The sequence below is a fragment of the Gallinula chloropus genome (genome assembly GCF_964237585.1).
Source record: "Gallinula chloropus genome assembly, contig: HAP1_SCAFFOLD_323, whole genome shotgun sequence".
Taxonomy (NCBI): domain Eukaryota; kingdom Metazoa; phylum Chordata; class Aves; order Gruiformes; family Rallidae; genus Gallinula; species Gallinula chloropus.
In genome coordinates, this window is record NW_028168609.1 from 71,163 (window position 1) to 92,479 (window position 21,317).

At 48.6% G+C, this 21,317-nt stretch overlaps 1 protein-coding gene across 1 annotated transcript; it reads left to right on the plus strand.

The window, feature by feature from the left end:
- Positions 1 to 9,153: 9,153 nt before the first annotated feature.
- LOC311204310 (olfactory receptor 14I1-like) lies at positions 9,154 to 10,077 on the plus strand (the record flags this gene model as incomplete). Its single annotated transcript, XM_084280758.1, has 1 exon — positions 9,154 to 10,077. One exon carries the CDS (start codon positions 9,154 to 9,156, stop codon positions 10,075 to 10,077), a length of 924 nt encoding a protein of 307 aa, XP_084136884.1.
- Positions 10,078 to 21,317: the final 11,240 nt, after the last annotated feature.

A 21,317-nucleotide genomic window follows, 5' to 3' on the forward strand; every position in this document is an offset into this window, starting at 1 on the left:
TTTTTGGGGGAACATTTTACTGTCAAATCAAAATGTTTGTTGATGCTGGAAATTTTAGTGAGTCAGGACTGAGAAAGAAATGGACTTGTGCTGTATCCTGTGCTAGCTGACATCATCACATTAGCAAAACTCTTTCTAGAAGACAGTGTCTCCTTAAAGTCCCTCTGCAACTGTCCAGAAGTTGAGAGGCAAGAATAAACTGATGATAGTGGCTGCACACTAACAAGCTCCAGGGCAAAGTCACTGAGTGTGGAGGCCCGTGGCAGGAATGAAGATTCCTGGAAGTTTAGTAGAAGCTGCTCAGGGCTGTGGGTGATGAAACTCCTTCAGAACTTTGACACGTGCCTCCCTGAATGCTGATTGGAGCAGGAAATCAGAGGGAGCAACTTCAGGATGACAAAGTGAGAAGATACAGATGTCCTGTGTCATGGAGGCACTTGGATGTGTCCTGTCACACCACAGGGTCCAGTGGTAGCTCAGTGCCCAGTGAAATGGGGAGGCTTTTGGTCATCAGATGTTCCTAGCCAGAAACCTGCCTAGGTAGCCCACTAGCAGCCCCAGTAGCCTTGGGGATGAGGGATTCCACAGACAATGGAATGGTCCTAACATGTCTGACATCACTTTCAGGCACTTCCAATGTCCACCTTTGAAACTTCTAAACATCCAGCAATAAATCTGCCCCCATAAAATCAAGGGCTGAAAGATATTCCTGCCCTGAAACCTCACCAAAAAGCCCACTGGCAGCCCCAGTAACATGGGGGTCAGGGCTTTTGTAGCCATGGCAGTGGATGTAACTTTGCCTGACATAATTTTCCAGCTTTAACAGTGTCGAACTTCAAAACTCCTGAATGTCCAGCAATAGCTCCCAACCAAAAGCCCTGAGGGATGAAAGATGTTCCTGGCCAGAAACCGCCCCAGGCAGCACACTGGCAGCCCCAGTAACATTGGGCCTCAGGGCTTTCCTTGCAGGATGTACTCATAAAATTACCTGACATCATTTTCAGACCAGCGTCCAACTTCAAACATACTAAATATAGGGTAATGGCACACAATAGTCTACTGGCCTCCACCTTAAAAACAGGTCAATGTTCAGCAATAACTCCCAAGCAAAAGGTGCAAGGGATGAACGATGTTCATGTCCTGAAACCTCCCCAGGCCAGGGAAGCTTCAGTAACCTTGGGGATCAGGGGTTTTATAGTCACAGGAACGACCCTAATATTGCTTGACATAATTTTCAGGCTCTACCAGGATCCACCTACAAATTATTAAAGGTATTGTCATAGCTCCCAAAGAAAAGGTGTTCCTGGCATGAAACCTCTGCAGGTAGCACACTAGCAGTCCCATTAATCTTAGCTGCAGACACACTGAACTTCTGACATGTTGTGGGTTTGCCCCAGCTGAGAACTGGGCACCACACTACAATTCTTCTTTAAGAGGGAGTGGGGGCAGGGCTGGGGAGGGGGAGAGGTGGGGAGGAGAGGGGAGGAATAATGGGAAGAAGAAAGGAAGGGAGAAGAAAAATCAATGAAGCCAAATCCTCCTTTGTTGGGATAAGAAGTGTTTAATGGGACAGCAGAGAGAACAAACAACAATAGGACTTTGTAGCAAAATATACAAAACTGGTGATTCTCACCACACAGATCAGACCATATAGCTCAGAGCCGTCCTGAAAATGGACCGTCCCCAAAACCATGCTGCCTGGAGCTGCCTCCTCCTCCCCCCACCAATCCCCCCTTTATGCTGAGAATGACACAATTGAATGGAATCCCCTCTTTGGCCAGTTTGGGTAACCTGTCCTGGGTTTGTCCTCTCCCTTCTCCTTAGCAGGGAAATATGAAAAACGGAAAAGTCCTTGGATGTTTGGCAACAACTAGAAACATCAGAGTGTTGTGAGCACTGCTCTCATCCTAAATCCCAAACATGTCAATCCACCAGATACTAGAAAGATATTAACTCTATCCTGGCTGAAACCAGGACTTCTGACAGAGTAGTTCATTAGACTTCTGAAAGATGGGATATTTTCCAACACTGAAGCTCAAAGCACAAACTGGAGAGTTGAGCGGCATCTGAATGACCAAAGAGCAAGCAAAGCTAGAAGGAATTGAAGTTCATACATCCAGCCAGTCTGCTGAAAAGATGACCTTACGCACGGCCGAATCATCAGGAGAGGTGGAAACCCCTGATTGATGAGGGAGATGAAAGTATTTCTAGCTGCTGATGTTGGTACTAATCCTGAAAATTCCCATTCTTCCATGGTGGGAAAGCATTGCCACTTCAGACAATACTCAAGTGATTCAGCTGATGTGTGATATTTTATAAACATAAGAAAAAAATTAAAAGACAGAAGGAAGAATTGTAGCCCTTTGGAGGCAGACATGATGCAAAGAGAGCACAGCTCATCATTACGCTGTGTGTGCGTCACACAAGACTGGGAGATGTTGCATTAGGAATGGGATGAAAGTAGACACTGTATTATAGTTTAGACAAATTAGGGGGAAAAAAAAACAACAATTAAAAACCCTACTAAATACAGACTGGTTCTAACGTGATTTCCATGGCCGGTGATATGCAGAAGATGAACAGTTTATTGCTGCTTAGAAAGATCCAGTCATCAGTTTCCACACGGCATCCTTGAGATCCTGGTTACTCATGCTGTAGATAAGAGGATTCACTGCTGGTGGAACCACTGAGTAAAGAAAGGCCAATGCCAGGTCCAGAAATACGGAGGATAGGGAGGGAGGCTTCAGGTAGGCGAACATGGCAGTGCTGAGAAACAGGGAGAACACGGCCAAGTGAGGGAGGCAAGTGGAAGAGGCTTTGTGCTGTCCCTGCTGCGAGGGGATCCTCAGCACAGCCCTGAAGATCTTCACATAGGACACCACAATGAACACAAAACACACAAAAAATAAGCAGACACCGACCACAATGAGTGAAATTTCCCTGAGGTAGGCATCTGAGCAGGAGAGCTTGAGGATCGGGGGGATTTCACAGAAGAACTGGTCAACAGCATTGCCATGGCAGAGGGGCAGTGAAAATGTACTGGCTGTTTGCAGCCATGAGGACACAAGCTCTGCTGCCCAGGAGGGTCCCACAGAGCAGGGGCTGGCAGATGGCAATGTAGCGGTCATAGGCCATGACAGTGAGAAGACAGAACTCTGTTGAGATAAAAAATAATAAGAAAAACACTTGACTCCCACATCCTGTGTAGGAAATGGCCCTGGTGTTCTGAAAGGAATTTGCCATGGATTTGGGAACAGTGGTAGAGATGCAGCCAAGGTCAGTAACAGAGAGGTTGAGGAGGAAGAAGTACATGGGGGTGTGGAGGCTGTGGTCACAGGCTATGGTGATGATGATGAGGCCATTGCCCAGGAGGGCAGCCAGGTAGATGCCCAGGAAGAGCCAGAAGTTGAAGAGCTGCAGCTCCTGTGTGTCTGCAAAGACCAGGAGGAGGAACTGGCTGATGGAGCTGCTGTTGGACATCTGCTTTTTATGGCCATGGAGACCTGTCCAAGGAGGAAAAGGCACAGTGAGAAGCTAGGGAACTCTTCTTTGAGGAAAACCTCTTCCAGTTCTCATGGAATACCCTCAGATTGGCTCTCTGTATTCAGGAAGGCTTTTGCAGGTCCCTTTTGTCTGCTTTGTGCTGGCTTGAGTGGGTCAGCTGTTGGATCTCCAGAACTCAGTCCTGCCTGGCAGCAGTCAGTAAATAGAATGCTGATGGGACCTCAGAATAAATCCCCTGTGGATAGGAATGAGCTTTTCAGCACTGTCACTCCAATTTCACCCAAGGGCTGTGCAGAGCTTTCTTCAGGACCCCCATCCCTACAGGTGGGGGTCCTGAAGTGAGGGTCAGCTCAGTGACAGCTTCACCTATGGGTGTGTCCAAAGCCCCAGGTAACAGTGGAACAAAAGCAGCAAGGACAGGAGGGGAAACAGTGAGAAATGCTCCAGACAAGCCTGGAAGGACAGGAGAGACAGACAGGCACTCAGGTGTTTCTCCTCACTGGGAGTTGGGCTGCCATGGAGAAGACTCATCATGAAACCCTGGAACTCATAGTGTAGGCTCTGCTGTGTGGCAGAAACCAGGGTGTCACTGTGGGAAAGTGTCAGCACCGTGGGGGATGTCAGGGAGGTACCAAATCCCCACTGCCAGGGCATTTCTGGGAGCTGCTCCTTCTCCCTCCCAACCAATGCCTCTGCTGCCTGGAACTGTCCCTGCAGCTGCTTCTCTCTGCCCATGTCATCTCCTGCACTGTGTATCATATCTCATCCTACCTGCCCTGCACTCAGCTCTGCTCTGCAGACCCCTCCTGGTGTCAGGGCACTGCCCTGGGAACCTCTGTGTGTGCAGGGCTCAGGAGATGCCCCAAAGTCTTAATGAAAATCGAGTTTTCATTGCACATTCTTGAGGGGAAAAGGGAAAGCCACAAACCCACCGGAGATGGGATTTCTCCTACCCCAGTTCTGGTGGGCACAAAAGAGGCACCTTCTGCCTTGGAGCTGCTGGTCCCAGCTCCCATGGAAATTACTGGGGGTGAAGGCAAGTTGCCAAGATCCCCTTCTCAATGAGAATGGATTTCATCTGATGGAAACTGTGTGTCCCCCATTTTTGCCCATACTCATAACTGAGAACCAGGAATGATTCTTTGGTTCATTTGGGAGACTAATCCAGCATTTTGATTTTCCTTGTTATAAACCTCTCCAAACTCCTGTATTTTACTTCTGCAACACTTTCCCGTCTCCAGAGGCAGCAGATGTCCAACTGCAGCTCCATCAGTCAGTTCCTCCTCCTGCCCTTTGCAGACACACAGGAGTTGCAGCTCTTGCACTTCTGGCTCTTCCTGGCCATATACCCGGCTGCTCTTCTGGGAAAGAGTTTCATGATTATTACTGTAACCTATGACTCCACATGCATTGTCCATCTTCAAAAATTCTAAACCTTCAGCAAAAGCTTCAAAGAAAAGGAGCACAGGCTGAAAAATGTTCCTGACATGAAAACTGTCCAGCAGCTTTAAAGCAGCTCCAGTAATGTTGAGGCTTGGGGATTTCCAATTTAAGGGAATGGTCCTAAAAGTGCCTTACGTCTTTTTTTGGTCTCTATGATCCTCAGTGTTCAAGCCTGATAATTATCCAGCAGTAGTTCCCAATAAAAAGGAGTGAGGATTAGAAAGATGTTCCTTGTCTGAAACCTCCTCAGGAGGAGTAAAAGCAGCATTAGTAACCTTGGGAACAGGGAGTTCCTAGCAGAGAGAATGGTCCTAACAGTACCTGACATAATTTTGTGTCTCTGACAGCATCTGCCTTTGAACACACTAAGTGTACAGCAGTAGCCCCAAACATAACGTGCTAGGGCCTAACAGTCTTCTTTGCCTGCAAACTCCCCAGGTAGCCCACTAGAAGCCCCAGTAACCTCCAGGCTCAGGGCCTTCATAGACAACAGAATGTTCAAAAAATCGCCTGATGTCTTTTTCTGGCTTTACCAGTGTCCAACTTCAAAAATGCTAAACGTCCAGCTATAGCTCCCAATCAAAAAGTACAAGAGCCAGAAACCTCCTCAGGTTGCCCAAGAGACACCCCTATAACTTTTCAGCTCAGGGCATTTATAGACATTGGAATGGTCATAACAGTGCCAGACATCAGTTCTTTGCTCTACCAGCCACTAGTTTTGAAACTTGTAAATGTCCAGCAACAGCAATAGGTTTGAGGGCTGAAAGATGTTCTTGGCCTGAAACCTGCCTATGTAGCCCAGTAGCAGCCCCAGTATCCTTGAGGCTCAGGGTTTTCCTTAGAAAGGGAACAGTCCTAAAATTGACAAACGCTGCTTTTGGGCTCTTCCCTGTCCTTATTCTAACTCCTGAGCCTCTTAATGAATATTTTCTCCCCTATCCAACTAAGAAGGGGAGTAATAGACTGACTTTGGTGGGCGTCTGCCCTCCAGCCAGGACTAAACCACGACAACATTAATAACAGAAGGAGGGCCAGGGACAATCTCCCAACTTTATTGAATGGAGGGGGGGAAAGACTGTGGTGGAGGATGAAGAAAAAAGGCTGATGTACTTAATCCCTTCTTTGCCTCAGTCTTCAGCAGTAAAACCAGTTGTCTCCTGATACACAGATCCCTGATTGGAAAGATGGGGATGGGAAGGAGACCAAAGCTCCCATAATCCCAGGGTAATTCCTAAGTGACCTGCTCAGCTGCTTAGATCTGCACAAGTCAATGGTTCCAGATGGGATACACCTGAGGGTACTGAGGGAGCTGGCAGAAGTGCTTGCCAAGAATCCTTCCCTTATTTACCAGCTATCAAGGATGACCAGGGTGGTTCCACCTGACTGGAAGCTGGTTCATGTGACACCCATCTACAAGAATGGCCAGAAGAATGTCACGGGGAACTACAGGCCTGTCAACCTGACCTCGGTGCTGGGGAAGGTGATGGAACAAATCATCCTGAGTGCCATCATGCAACACATGCAGGACACGCTGGGGCAGTCTGTCGCTGAAGGAGGGCAGCCCACTAAAGTGACCAACCCTGGAGCAGTTGGTGATGATCTGAAGCCATGTGGGAAGGACTCACGTTGGAGGGGTTCATGGAGGAGTGTCTGCTGTGGATGGGACACAATGCTGGAGCAAGGGGAGACTGTGAGGAGTCCTCCCCTGAGGAGGAAGGAGCGGCCAAGACAATCTGTGATGAACTGACCACAATGCCCATTCCCATTCCCGACCCCCATGCTGCCCAGTCGGAGGAAGAAGTGGGGAGTGAAGTGGACCCTGACAAAAAGAGGGAGGGATGTGGGGCTGTGTTTTAAAGTTTGGTTCTTTTCCTTTTTCCTCATTGCTCTACTCTCTTTGGACTGGGTAATAAATTAGATGGGAGTGATAGAGCAGCTTTAGTCAGCACCTGGGTCAACCCACCACACATTCAAAAAGAGGTTGAAGAGGAAGAATAAGTACTTGGGGGTGTGATGTCACTGCTCATAGGCTATAGTAATGATCATGACACTCTTGCCCACAGGAGCAGCCAGGTAGATGCCCAGGAAGAGGCAGAAGTGCAAGAGCTGCAACTCCTGTGTGTCTGCAAAGGGCAGGAGGAGGACCTGGCTGATGGAGCTGCTGTTGGACATTTCCTGCCTCTGGCTATGGGAAAGTGTTGCAGAAGTAAAAGACAGAAGTCAGGAGAGATTTATATACAAGGAAAATTCAAATGCTTCATTTGTGTCACAAACCCCTAGGTATGGATGAGGAGCTGAAGCCTCTTCCATGGGCCAGCACTGTGTTCCCTTCCAGCACCAGGTGTGCAAAGCAAGGATGAAGTGTCTGGAGTGAATTGCCTGACTCCCTTCTTTTCACAGGGGACAAGAGTTGCCTCCCTGTCCCTGCCTGGGGCTCCTGTATCATGGGAAGACAAGAAAAGGGCATTGTCCTGCCCAGCTCTGGTTTGATCAGCAGAAAGGACTCTGCTGGACACAAGGATTTCTCCCTAGCCAAGGGAGGGAACATCAGTGAGGACTTCAGTATTTTTCCAAGTTAGTTCCTTGGAGCTCCAGGGACACCTTGCAGGAGCCTGTGGGGAATGGAGTGTGTGATGTATTCACCTTCTCCTCTGCTGTGAGCTGGGCTGGGCTCCTGGGACAGTGGGAGCTCATGAAACATTACAGCGCTGCAGAGAGACAGCTCTGCCCAGGAGCAGCTCCTCTGCCAAGCACACAGGGCTGGGGACACTGCCTGGAGGCACCGAGGGGAGACCTGGGAGGCTGAGAGAGCTGATGGATGCTGAGAGCTCACTGGAGGAGAAATCTCCACAGCACTCTGCCTGGTATGTCTGTGGGTGCAGGGCAATGCAGGTTCTGTTCCTGGAGGGATCTCCTAAATCTGGGACATGGGGCAGTGTGTGGGGTCTGTCAGGGGGACAGGTTCTCTACAGGACCAGGAAGTGCTGCCTGGAAGGGATGCCTTTCTGCCCCATCAGGTCTCTTTTCCTGTGCATGGTTGCAGAGGTGTGAAGCAGTGTTTGCACCCAGGGGTGCCCAGAGCTGTCCTAGTGAGCAGGGTCTGCACTCAGCCTGGCTCATGGGCTTTGCACAGTGATAGAGACAGCACCTGTGGGTTTGAGGAGTGTCCCAGGGAAAGGCAGCGTAAGGTCCTCTTGCTGTAAGAAAGTGCTGAATGGGTCAGCTTTGCTCCCAGCTCCAGCTGATTCCTGAGAAATTCCAAAGGGACTTGGAAGAGTAACATCAAGGAAACATTTTCCTGATGCTTGCCTGATTATTCTGTCTTTTCTTAGACTTCTCCTCTCCTGTGGGCTGTGCTGACTGTGGTAGATGAGAACTTATTTCTCCACTCAAGAATGTGAAATGAAAACACAATTCTCATTGAGATGGAGCTTTTCCTGAGCCCTGCACTGGGGCAGTGCCCTGATGCCAGGAGGGGTCTGCAGAGCTGAGCACAGGGCAGGTTGGATGAGTTCTGTAAGCACAGGGCACGAGGTGAAATGGGCAGAGAGAAGCAGCTGCAGGGACAGCTCCAGGCAGCAAAGACATTGTGAGGGAGGGAGAAGGAGCTGCTTGCAGAAATGCCACCCAGCACAGACTCTGACCCCAGGATTGTGTGGCTTACTAATGAATCTTTGGATTGGCTTCCCTAGAGAAGAGAAACCCCCGATTGTATTTCAGTCTGTCCTTGTCGTTCCAGCTTTGTCTGAATAACTGGGGCAGAGGGTAGCTGACACCAGGGCTGATGGACAGAGCAGCACTCCCCACTCTGCACTCAGGGGAAGGTTCCACTGCCACTGCAGCAGCAATGTCAGGGGGTTCTGACAGAAGAAACACTCCTCAGCTACAGTCAGGAGACAATCAAAGCTCCAAAGCTCTGCTCTGCCCTTGGGTGAAACTGGAGTGACAGTGCTGAAAAGCTCTTTCTTATCCACAGGGGATTTCATGCCATCCTTCTATTTACTGACTGCTGCAAGACAGGACTGAGTTCTCGAGAGCCACAGCTGACCCTTCTCCCAGCAGTGGCATGTTATAGCCAGCACAAAACAGACCTGCCAAAAGGGATCTGGAAAACTCTTCCAAAATACAGTTTTTCCTCAGAGAAGAGTTCCCTAAATTCTCACTGCCTTTTCCTATTTGGACCGGTCTACATGCCAGCAAAAGCATATGTCCAACAGCAGCTCCATCAGCCACTTCCTCCTCCTGCCCTTTGCAGACACACGGGAGCTGCAGCTCTTGCTCTTCTGGCTCTTCCTGGGCATCTACCTGGCTGCTCTCCTGGGCAATGGCCTCATCATCATCACCATAGACTGTGACCACCACCTCCACACTCCCATGTACTTCTTCCTCCTCAACCTCTCTCTTACTGACCTTGGCTGCATCTCCACTACTGTTCCCAAATCCATGGCCAATTCCATGTGGGACACCAGGGCCATTTCCTACACAGGATGTGTGGCTCAACTCTTTTTCTTTGTATTTTTTATCTCAACAGAGTTCTGTCTTCTCACTGTCATGGCCTATGACCGCTACGTTGCCATCTGCCACCCCCTGCACTACGGGACCCTCCTGGGCAGCAGAGCTTGTGTCCACATGGCAGCAGCTGCCTGGGCCAGTGGGTTCCTCAATGCTGTGATACACACAGTCAGTACATTTTCACTGCCCCTCTGCCATGGCAATGCTGTTGACCAGTTCTTCTGTGAAATCCCCCAGATCCTCAAGCTCTCCTGCTCAGATACCTACCTCAGGGAATCTGGACTCATTGTGGTCAGTGCCTGCTTATTTTTTGGTTGTTTTGTGTTCATCATGGTGTCCTATGTGCAGATCTTCAGGGCTGTGCTGAGGATCCCCTCGCAGCAGGGACGGCACAAAGCCTTTTCCACCTGCCTCCCTCACCTGGCTGTGGTCTCTCTGTTTCTAAGCACTGCCATGTTTGCCAACCTGAAGCCACCCTCCATCTCCTCCCTATTTTGGGACCTGGTATTGGCCTTTCTTTACTCGTTGGTTCCACCAGCAGTGAATCCTCTCATCTACAGCATGAGGAACCAGGAGCTCAAGGATGCCATGTGGAGACTGATGACTGGATGTTTCTAAGTAGCAACAAAGAATTCATCCTCTGCATATTTCTGGCCTTTGAACTCCCATTAGGACCCATCTGTATTTTGTAGGGTTTTTTAGTGGTTGTTGTTTTGTTTCCTTCTAGTTGGTCTAAGCTATTATAGCATTGTCTATTTTCATCCCATTCATAAAGCAGTATCTCCAATTCTTTTGTGACCCACGGACTGCATAATGATAATCTGTGCTCTCTTTGCATCATGTCTGCCTGCAAATGGCTAAAATTTTTTCTTTCCTTTTTAAATTTTATTTGTTACATAAAATATTACAAGCACATTTTCATCAGTTTAATCCCTTGTGATGTGGTTTAGCCCTGTCTGGATGGCAGAGACCCTCCAAAGTTGGCCTAATATTCCCCTTTTCAGTTGGACAGGAGAGAAAATATATGTTGAGAGGCTCAGGTTATAGAGATAAGGATGGGGAGAGATCATTCTGCAATCAGCATCATGGGCAAAACCGACCCAACACAGCATAAAGGAAAATACCTCTCTAATTGATGACAGTGCCCTGCACACCCTGTGCAACCAGATTCAGGTAATAAGCAGTGTGTCTAGACTTTGAATCACCTCTCCCCACCCCTCCCTTCTTAGCAGACTTCACTCTTGCAATGATTTTGTTCCTTTCTTACCCCTCATTGTGTCACAGGCAGGGGCTGGGATGGGGGAAATGGGGGTTTTGGTCAGTTCCTCACAAGATGGTTTCCTTCTTGGCTGGGGTTGGGGGGTGCAGGGCATTCCTCACACCCTTCCCCTGCTGCATCGTGGGATCCCACCCATGGGAGACAGTCCTCCACAAACTTCTTCTACATGAGTCCTTTCCCATGGGGCTTTAGCTCTTCAGCAGCTGCTCCGCCAAGGATCACTGCTATGGGTGCAGTCATCAATCACAATGTCTCTCAGTCCCAGTCCTCCACGGGGTCACCAGCCTCCCCCCAGCAAACCTGTTCAGGCACAAATCTGTCCCTTGCTCATCTCTGTGTCTCTGTCTCTCTCCACGGGCTGCCAGTGCTGGCAGGTTCTTGCTACAACGTGGGTCACACTGTGTGTCTCCCCTGGTCCAGCGAGGGGCCTCTCCAGGGGCTGCAGGTGGGGTCTGGGCCTTTTCCATGGGCTTTGGTGGGACACCCGCTCCACTATGGGTTTCTCCACAGGCTGCAGGGGCATCTTTCTCTTTGGCATCTGGGGTGCCTCCTTCCCTCCTCCCTCCCCTGGCCTTGGTGTCGGCACAGCTCTTTACATCCTCTCACTCCGTCTGTCTGATGACTCAGAAATGCCAAGCACTGATCCCCACCCTTGCGAAGGGAGATCCTAATTCTTACCTGTGTCTCAGGGCTCTTTGGGATGTGGGGAGTGTGACACCAAAAGAAGGACGGGGTATGACACATGGTGGCCTCACCTAGGGTGGGTTGAAGGATGCAAGGATGCTACATGGCTGGGAGGACAATGTGTCTTCTCTGAGGCCTTTGTGGCCTGGACATCAGCCTTGGACAAGGATAAAGACATCATTTCTATCAGGACCTTTCAATCAGCTCATCCAAACTTCCTCCAAGTAACTTTTAGCACCACAGCTCTACCCTCAGAATGACATTTCTTTATTTTCACATCCATTCTGACCTTCAAAGTGGCACTTTTGGTGGACTGGCTTTTTTATGTTTTTTCCACGCACAGAGGACATGCAGTAGCACAAAGAGGGCTTCCCTCAGCCTCCCCCTCCCCGGGCTAAAGAAGACTGGGTCTCTCAGCCTAAGCCTATCTTGGCAGACCTTTTCACCCAACTGACAGTTCCTCTCCATTCCTCCAGACTGGGGAGCCCCACACTGGGACTGACTGCTCCAGAGGTGACCACACTGTTGCGGAGTCCAGATGGACAAGAAGGGCCCTGGTCTGCCACACTTCTTCCAGTGCAGCCCAATGTGCTCATGGCAAGATTCCCGTTCAGCACCTTTGACTGCTATGGCAGCCCCTGGAATTCCAAAATTCTTCTCCTTGTGGCTGGTTCTCCACCCATCATGTCTGAGCCTGTCTTGATATCTGGGTGTTGTGCTGGAACCTTTTGTCATGGTTTCACCCCAGCCAAGAGCCGAGCACCACACAGCTAGTCTCTCTCTAAGAGAGTGTTGGGGCGTGGGGGGAAGTTTTAGGGCAGTGGAAAAGAGAGAGAAAAGGAAACCAAAAAACCTCAAACCCCAAACCAATTTACTGGGAAAGTACAGAGAGAAACAACAACAATAGGGCTGTTTAGCAAAATATACAAAGTAGTTTCTCACTGAACAGCTCAGAGCTGCCCTAAAGCTGGACCATCCCCAAAAACCGTGCATTCTGAGCCATACAATCCTCCCCCTACCAGCCCCCCTTTATGCTGAGCTTTATGTAATTGGCATGGAATACCGTTGTGATTTTGTCCCAGCTGAGAGCTAAGCACTACACAGCTGCTTGTTTTTAAGAGGAGGGGGTGAGGGAGAGGTGAGGATTGAGAGAGTGGGAAAGGGAGGGATAAAAAAATCCCCAAGGAACCTCACAGGTTGGAATAAGGATCATGGAATACCCCCTTTGGCCAGGTCAGGTCACCTGTCCTGGCTGTGTCCCCTCCTTTCTCATTAGTAGGGAGATACGAACAATTGAAAAATCCTTGGTTGCTGGAGAACAACTAGAAACATCAGGGTGCTATCAGCACTGCTCTCATCCTAATTCCCCCAAAGGGGAAAGGGCCTAAAGAGATTCCTAGACTGACACCTCCCTAGGTTACCCACTAGAAGCATGAACAACCTTAAGGTTCAGCACATTCCTAGCCAAGGGAACGGCCCTAATAGTGCCTGACATCACTGAACGGCTCTACTACCTTTGAAATTGCTAAACTGCGCTAATAGCTCCAAACCAAATATTGCAAGGGATGACAGAAGTTCCTGGTCTGAAACCTCCCCATGTAGACTGCAAACAGGACCACTAACCTTGGGGCTCAGGGATTTCCTTGCCAATGGATCGATCCTAACGGTGCTTGACTTCATTTTTAGGCTCCACCAGCATCTGCCTTCGAATATGCTTCAATAGCACCAAAACAAAAGGTGTGAGGGCTGAAAGATGTTCTGGCACGAAACCTCCTCAGGGATCGGACAAGAAGCACCAGTAACCTTGGGGTCAGGGTGTTCCTTGCCAAGGCAATGGTACTAATAGTGCCTGATGTCATTTCCAGGCTCTACCATTGTCCATCTTCAAAAATTCGAAACCTTCAGCAATAGCTTCAAAGAAAAGGAAGTTCACCCTTTGGGTGTGGAGAAATCCTTGTGTCCAGCAGTGTCCTTTCTCCTGATCAAACCAGAGCTGGGCAGGAGAATAACCCTTCCTTGTCTCACATGGGACAGGACCCTCAGGCAGGGTCAGGGAGGCGATTCTTTCCCCCTGCGAAGGGTAAGGAGTATGACAAGTGACTTGAGGCACCTCGTCCTTGCTTTGCAGCCTTGGGGCTGGAAGGGGACGCAGCTCTGCCCTGTGGCTTCCTCAAACCCAATGGAGCTGGGATTCCTCTTGCCCCAGTTCTAGCAGGCACAAAATAGGCACCTTCTGCCTGGGGTCTGCGAGTCCCAGCTCCCATGGGAACTACTGGGGGTGGAAACAAGCTGCCAAGATCCCCTTCTCCATGAGAGTGGATTTCATCTGATGGAAACTCTGTGTCACCCTCATTTGCCCGTTCCCAAATCTGAAGACTGAGAATGACAGGTTGACCCAGGTGCTCACAAAAGCTGCTGTCTCACTTCCCCTCCTCAGCTGCAGAGGGGACAGAAGATGCAACAAAAGATCAAGATAAGGACAGGGAGGGATCATGCAATGGTTCCTCTAATGACTTACTCTCAATAAACCCATCTAATTCATAACCCAATTCAAAGAGAGTAGAGCAATGAGAATAAAAATTCCTCCCTGTTTTTCCCAGGGTCCACTTCACTCTCCCGTTCTCTCCTTCCCCTGACTGAGCGGCATGGGGGGACGGGGAATTGAGGTTGGGGTCAATTCACCACACATTTTCTTGGCTGCTCCTTCCTCATCAGGGGGAGGATTCCTCACAGCCCCTCCTCACAGGCTTGGAGGACCTTGTCCCCCTACTTCACTGACATTGTTGTCTGCAAAGTTCCTTACACTTTCTCGTTCCTTTCTCTGGCAGCAAACAGCATCAGGCCTGAAAATGTTTTCTTACCTGAAACCTTCAATGGAAGGCCACTAGCCAACCCAGTAACCTTGAGGCTCACAGTTTTCATAGCCAAGAGAACGGTCCTATCAGTACCTGACATCATTTTGTGGTTCTACCAGTGTCCACCTTTGAAAATTCCAAACATCCATCACTAGCTCCCACAGAAATGGTGCGAGGGTGGAATAATGTTCCTGTCCTGAAATCTTCCCAGGTAGCCAACTAGCAGCCTCAGTAACCTTGAGGCTCAGAGCATAACATGGGCATAACATTGCCTGATGCCATTTTCCAGCTGTACCCATGTCAATCTTGAAAACTGCTAAAGGTCCATCAATAACTCCAGAACAACAGGTTCATTCATTAAGAGACACTAGAAGCCTCACTAAGCTTGGGGTTAAAGGCTTTCAAACCCAAGTCAGCTGTCCTAACAGTGCCTGATGTCATTTTCAGCCTCTACCAGCATCCACCTTCAAAAATTCTAAACCTCCAGCAGAAGCTCAAAAAAAGGAACAAGCGATGAAAGATGTTCCAAAGTAACCTTTGGGGTCAGAGCTTTCCCAGCTACAGAATGATCCTTACATTATTTTCTGTCTCTACCAGCGCCCACCTGTGAAACTGCTAAAGGCACAGTAGTAGCTCCAAAACAAAAATATGCAAGGGCAGAAAGATGTTCCTGTCCTGAAACCTCCACGGGTGGCCAACATATAGATCCTGGGGGCTCAAAGCAATCCTAGACACGGGAACGGATCTCACATTGCCTGATGGCATCTTCAGGCTCTAACAGCCTTCACCTTACAAAATGCTAAACATCCAGCAGTAGCTCCCCAAAAATATTTGAAGGGCTGAAACATTTTCCATGCCTCAAACCTGCCCAGGTAGCCAACTGGCAGCCCCAGTAACCTTGCGGATCAGGGCTTTCAATGTGAAGGGAAATGTCCTAACTCTGCCTGAAATAATTTTCTGTCTCTACCAGCATCCAAATTCAAAACTGCTAAAAGTCCAGTAACAGATCCCTTGCAAAAGGTATGAGGGTATGAAAGATGTTCCTGGCCTGAAATCTCCCCTGGTAGCCTAATAACCAGCAGCAACCTTGAAACTCAGGGCATTTCCTAGGCATGGGAATGGTCCTAACATTGCCTGACATCATTTTCACTTCTACATTAGAACGTGCTAAACATCCATAAATAAATCAGAAAAAAAGGTGAGAGGGCTCCTGGCTCAGGACTTTCCTTACCGAGGGAACCACTCTAAATTTGCCTTATGCCATTTTAGGGCTCTACCAGTGTCCACCTTCAAACACACTGAACATCCAGAAATATGTCCCAAAGAAAAAGTGCAGGGGATGAAAAATGGATCTGGGCTAAAACCTCCTCAGGCAGCCCACAGCAGCACCAGTAACCTTGGGGCTCAGGGCTTTCCTAGTTTAAGGGTATGGTCCAAACAGTGGCTGACATAATTTTCTGGCTCTATCAGCCTCAACCTTCAAACCTGATAATCCTCCAGCAATAGCTCCCAACATAAAGGAGTGAGGGCAGCAAGATGTTCCTGGCCTGAAACCTCCCTAGGAAGACTACCAGCAGCCTTAGTAACCATGGGATCAATGATTTCCTAGAAAAGAAAACGGTCCTAACATTGCTAGACATCATTTTCTGGCTCTACCAGATTCGTCCTTCCAACATGTTAAATGTACAGCAGTAGCCCCAAACATAACAGGGGTTTCATAGACAACAGAATGGTCCAAAAAGTGCCTGACATTTTTTCTGGATGTACCAGCATCCACTTTCAAGAGGGCAAAACATCCAGCTATAGCTCCCAAACAAAATGTTCATGAAGAGAAGGATGTTCCTGGATTGAAACCTGCCTAGGTAGCTCACTAGCAGCCCCAGTAACCTTGGGGATCAAAGCTTTCCTTAGAAAGGGAACGATCCTAACAATGCCTTATGTCACTTTTGGGCTCTACCAGCATACACTTTGAAACTGCTAAACGAACAGCAATAGATCCTTAACAAAAGCTTTGAGGGATGAAAGGTGCTCCTGGACTGAAACCTCTCCAGGCAGCACACTAGCAGCCTCATTAAAATTGAGGCTCAGGGCATTCCCAGCCCAGGGAACGGTACTAACAGGGCCTTATGTCATCTTAGGGCTCTACCAGCATCCTCATTCAAAATTCTAAATGTACAGCAACAGCACTAAAACATAAGGTGTGAGGGCTGAAAGATGTTCCTGACCTGAATCCTCTCCAAGTACTGCAAGGAGCACCTGTAACTTTGGAGCTCAAGGCATTCCTAGCCACAGGAGTGGTCCTAACGGTGCCTGATGTCATTTTCAGCCTCTACCTTCATCCTCCTTCAAACATGCTGCACGTCCAGCAACAGAGTCCCAGATTCTTTAACATTAACTACTGTCATTTTGTTAGAAGCACCACAAATTGGAGAGCCATGGGCAAGCACACGTGGACTGTTAAAAACATGGAGCTTCCCTTCAAACAGACCTTGACAAACTCTGGGATTTGATGATATCCACTCCCCTGGGCAGCAGAGCTTGTGTCCACATGGCAGCAGATACCTGGGCCAGGGGGTTTCCTCAGTGCTGTGCTGCACACAGCCAGTACATTTTCACTGCCCCTCTGCCAAGGAAATACCCTGGGTCAGTTCATCTGTGAAATCCCCCAGATCCTCAAGCTCTCTTGCTCAGATGCCTACGTTGTGGAAGTTGGGCTTAATATCTGTTTTTTTCTTTGCATGTTTTGTGTTCATCATGGTGTCCTATATGCAGATCTTCAGGGCTGTGCTGAGGATCCCCTCGCAGCAGGGACGGCACAAAGCCTTTTCCACCTGCCTCCCTCACCTGGCCATTGTCTCCCTGCTTGTCAGCACTGGGACATTTACTTATTTGAAAACTTCTTCCATCTCCTCCCCATTGCTGGACCTGATAGTGACTGTTCTGTACTCAGTGGTGCCTCCAGCAGTGAACCCCCTCATCTACAGCATGAGGATCCAGGAGATCAAAGATGCACTGAAGAAGTTCAAGAAACTGTGGAGCTCTTGCTTTGAGTTTCAGGGAGTTAAAAATTTCCCCATCTTCCAGTAGTCTGTCTCAGTGCCTCTTTAGCCAATTCTGTGTTGTGTTTATATATGTCCTTTCTTCTCTCTCTTTCATAAAGAGTCCTTGCATGGATGGTCACTGTGGAAGGCCCAGCTCAGCAAGTACTGTTTGCACTTAGCACATCCAGTTTCAGTCTGTGGTTTATGGTTTCCTGAACTGAATCCTATTTGACTTTTGATTCTTGGTAATGAGAGAAATCTCTGTATCTGTGAGCAGGCAGCTCTCTGAGGAAAGCAGGTGGGAGTTGGTGCAAAGGACCTCTTGCATCTAGCTGTGCAATGCAGTGAAGTCTGATGTCAGGAAAAGTGATGCCCATCCCAGATGGCCAGTGAGAGAGATGGTGGTGTTGGGGAGGAGAAGAGAAAGGTTTCTAATTTTGTGTTGGACTTGAAGGAGACTGCTTTTCCTACCTCCTTAGATGACCATGTGGATCAATATGAACGGGAGAATGCTGCTATTGCCTCTTCTCTGTAAAAGAAACATTTATAAATAGCCTTTAAATAGCAAAAATCCTCTTCCATTTAATGTGCACTGAAATCTCCTTTGTTATATTAGGATTAGCTTAACAAGTCTTAGAGTATTGAGGAAAATTACTAGGACAAGACAAAGAACTTGAGGGATCTCTGCATTTTGATGAGCCTCATGGTGGAGTTGATGCTGAGCATGGCTCTCCAGTGCTGAAAGATTTCATTAGCTGCTCAAGAAGGCAAAGTCAGAAGCAAACACTGAAATTTCTTGGAGTATTGATTTATCCCACTGAGGGCTGTTACCAACAAAGTTTCCCCAGGGACTTGTGTTTTGGAAAACATGAGTTGGAACTTAGCCCTAGCAACGTAAACATTAATAGCTGGAGTGAACAGAGGTGATAGGGCCTGGTACATCCCCTGTAACAACTAGATTGTAACATGCCAAAAAGCTCATCAGTTGAAACCAACCTAAGAGGGTGTGAAACAGGGTGTAGGGTCACTGCATATTGTATCTGAAGATGACCATTTCAAAACAGCTCAGTAACAAAACAGCCAAACCCAAAACCCAATAAAAAGCCAGAAGACCCCACTCCTTACTATTACTATTGGTCTGAAATCCTGTGTGAGGCTGAGGTGAGGGCAACTTTGATTGTAAGGGTACAGTGCCTGAGGGATGTCTTTGTTCAAGGTCCCTCTTCAGAGGCAGGCAGAGGAAAGTTCAGGTGATTCTAATGCTGAGAAAAGCCAAATACCAAGCCCTGACTCCCAGCCCTCGGGGAGGGAGAGTTTGTCCTTCATGCATGGCTCAGGTTTTTCCTGGGGTGGTGTTTTATCTCCAGGAAATGGCTGAGCACCACACACCACTCACTAACCCCCTGCCCTGGGAGGAGAAGCAGACATAGCCCCCTGGGTTGGGACAAGGACAGTGAAAGGGGAAGAACAACATAGGCCATGACAAAATACAGGTACAGTGATGACACAGAACACTGCACCAACCCAACCCACTGCCAGATGGAACTCAGACTGTCCTGGAGCCATGTAGGCCTGCCTTTTTCCTCCCAGCCCCTTTTATGGGGCAGTGATATCACCTGGTGTGGAAAACAGCCTGGGCCATCTCAGCTCACCTGTGCTGGCTCCTTGGGCAAGTTAACTCTGTCCTAGCTGGAACCAGAAAATTATCCACCCCTTTTTTCTCACCATCTACATCATGCCTGGATCTTACATTTTCAGTTGATTTGGCTGGTTCATATAATTTGTATAATATTTCAGTGAGACCTGGACAGGCTGGAGAGCTGGGCAGTAAGAAACCAAATGAGGTTCAATAAAAGCAAGTGTAGAGTCTGGCACCTGGGAAGAAATAACTGTTTGAATCGGTACAGGCTGGGGGATGACCTGCTGGAGAGGAGCTCTGTGGAGAAGGACCTGGGGGTCCTGGTGGGTGACAGGGTGGCCATGAGCCAGCAGTGTGCCCTGGGGACTGAGAGAGACAATGGGATCCTGGGATACATCAAGAGGAGTGTGGCCAGCAGGTCAAAGGGGGTGATCCTCCCCAACTGTTCTGCCCTGGTCAGGCCTCACCTGGAGTGTTGTGTCCAGTGCTGGGCTCCCTGGGATAAAAAAGACGGGGATCTCCTGGACAGAGTCCAGAGAAGGGCTACGAACTTGATGAAGGGCCTGGAGCATCTCCCCTATGAGGAAAGGCTGAGGGAGCTGGGACTGTTCAGCCTGGAGAAAAGAAAACTAAGGGGGGGATCTAATTAATGTTTATAAATATCTTAAGTATGGGATGCAGTGGAAATGGGCAGCCCCTTTTCAGTGTCTATGGAGACAGGACAAGGGGCAATGGCTGCAAGTTGGAGCACAGGAAGTTCCACACCAACATGGGGAAGAACTTTTCCCCAGTGAGGGTGAGGGAGCCCTGGGACAGGCTGCCCAGGGGGTGTGGAGTCTCCATCTCTGGAGAGATTCCAGCCCCGTCTGGACGCCGCCATGTGCAATATGAGCTGGGGAGCTGCTTTGGCAGGGGGGTTGGACCCCATGAGCTCTGGAGGTCCCTTCCAACCCCTGTGATTCTGTGATTCTGTGGTTTAGCGGTTTAGAAGGGGGACACTGTTAAACCAGAAAGTGACGTCAGGTAGAATTACGTCCACTCTCAAGGCTACAAGAGCCCTGACCTGCAAATTAATGGGGCTGCTACTGGGCTACCTTGAGAGGTTTCAGGCCATGAATATCTTTCATCCATCACACCTTTTGTTATGGATTTATTCCTGTTTCTTTAGCTTTTTGAAGGTGTACACTGGTAGAGCCAAAAAGCAGCGTTTGTCAATTTTAGGACTGTTCCCTTTCTAAGGAAAACCCTGAGCCTCAAGGATACTGGGGCTGCTACTGGGCTACATAGGCAGGTTTCAGGCCAAGAACATCTTTCAGCCCTCAACCTATTGCTATTGCTGGACATTTACAAGTTTCAAAACTAGAAGCTGGTAGAGCAAAGAACTGATGTCTGGCACTGTTATGACCATTCCAATGTCTGTAAAAGCCCTGAGCTGCAATCTTATTGGCATTGTATCTTGGGCTACCAGGGGAGGTTTCTGGCCCTTGCACCATTTGTTTGGGAGCTATAGCTGGATGTTTAGCATTTTTGAAGTTGGACACTGGTAAAGCCAGAAAAAGACATCAGGCGATTTTTTGAACATTCTGTTGTCTATGAAGGCCCTGAGCCTGGAGGTTACTGGGGCTTCTAGTGGGCTACCTGGGGAGTTTGCAGGCAAAGAAGACTGTTAGGCCCTAGCACGTTATGTTTGGGGCTACTGCTGTACACTTAGTGTGTTCAAAGGCAGATGCTGTCAGAGACACAAAATTATGTCAGGCACTGTTAGGACCATTCTCTCTGCTAGGAACTCCCTGTTCCCAAGGTTACTAATGCTGCTTTTACTCCTCCTGAGGAGGTTTCAGACAAGGAACATCTTTCTAATCCTCACTCCTTTTTATTGGGAACTACTGCTGGATAATTATCAGGCTTGAACACTGAGGATCATAGAGACCAAAAAAAGACGTAAGGCACTTTTAGGACCATTCCCTTAAATTGGGAATCCCCAAGCCCCAAGGTTACTGGATCTGCTGGAAAGCTGCTGGACAGTTTTCATGTCAGGAACATTTTTCAGCCTGTGCTCCTTTTCTTTGAAGCTATTGCTGAAGGTTTAGAATTTTTGAAGATGGACAATGGTAGAGCCTGAAAATGACATCAGGCACTATTAGCACCATTGCCCTGGCAAGGAACACCCTGACCTCAAGGTTACTGGTGCTGCTTGTGTGCTACCTGGGAGGGTTTAGTCCATGAGAGTAAGGGCTGCATGATCTCTCTCCATCCTTATCTTGACCTTTGGTTACATCTTCTCTCCCCTATGCAGGTGGGAATGGGGAGTGAAAGAGCAGCTTTGGTGAGCACCTGGGTCTTACATTCAACAAGAGGTT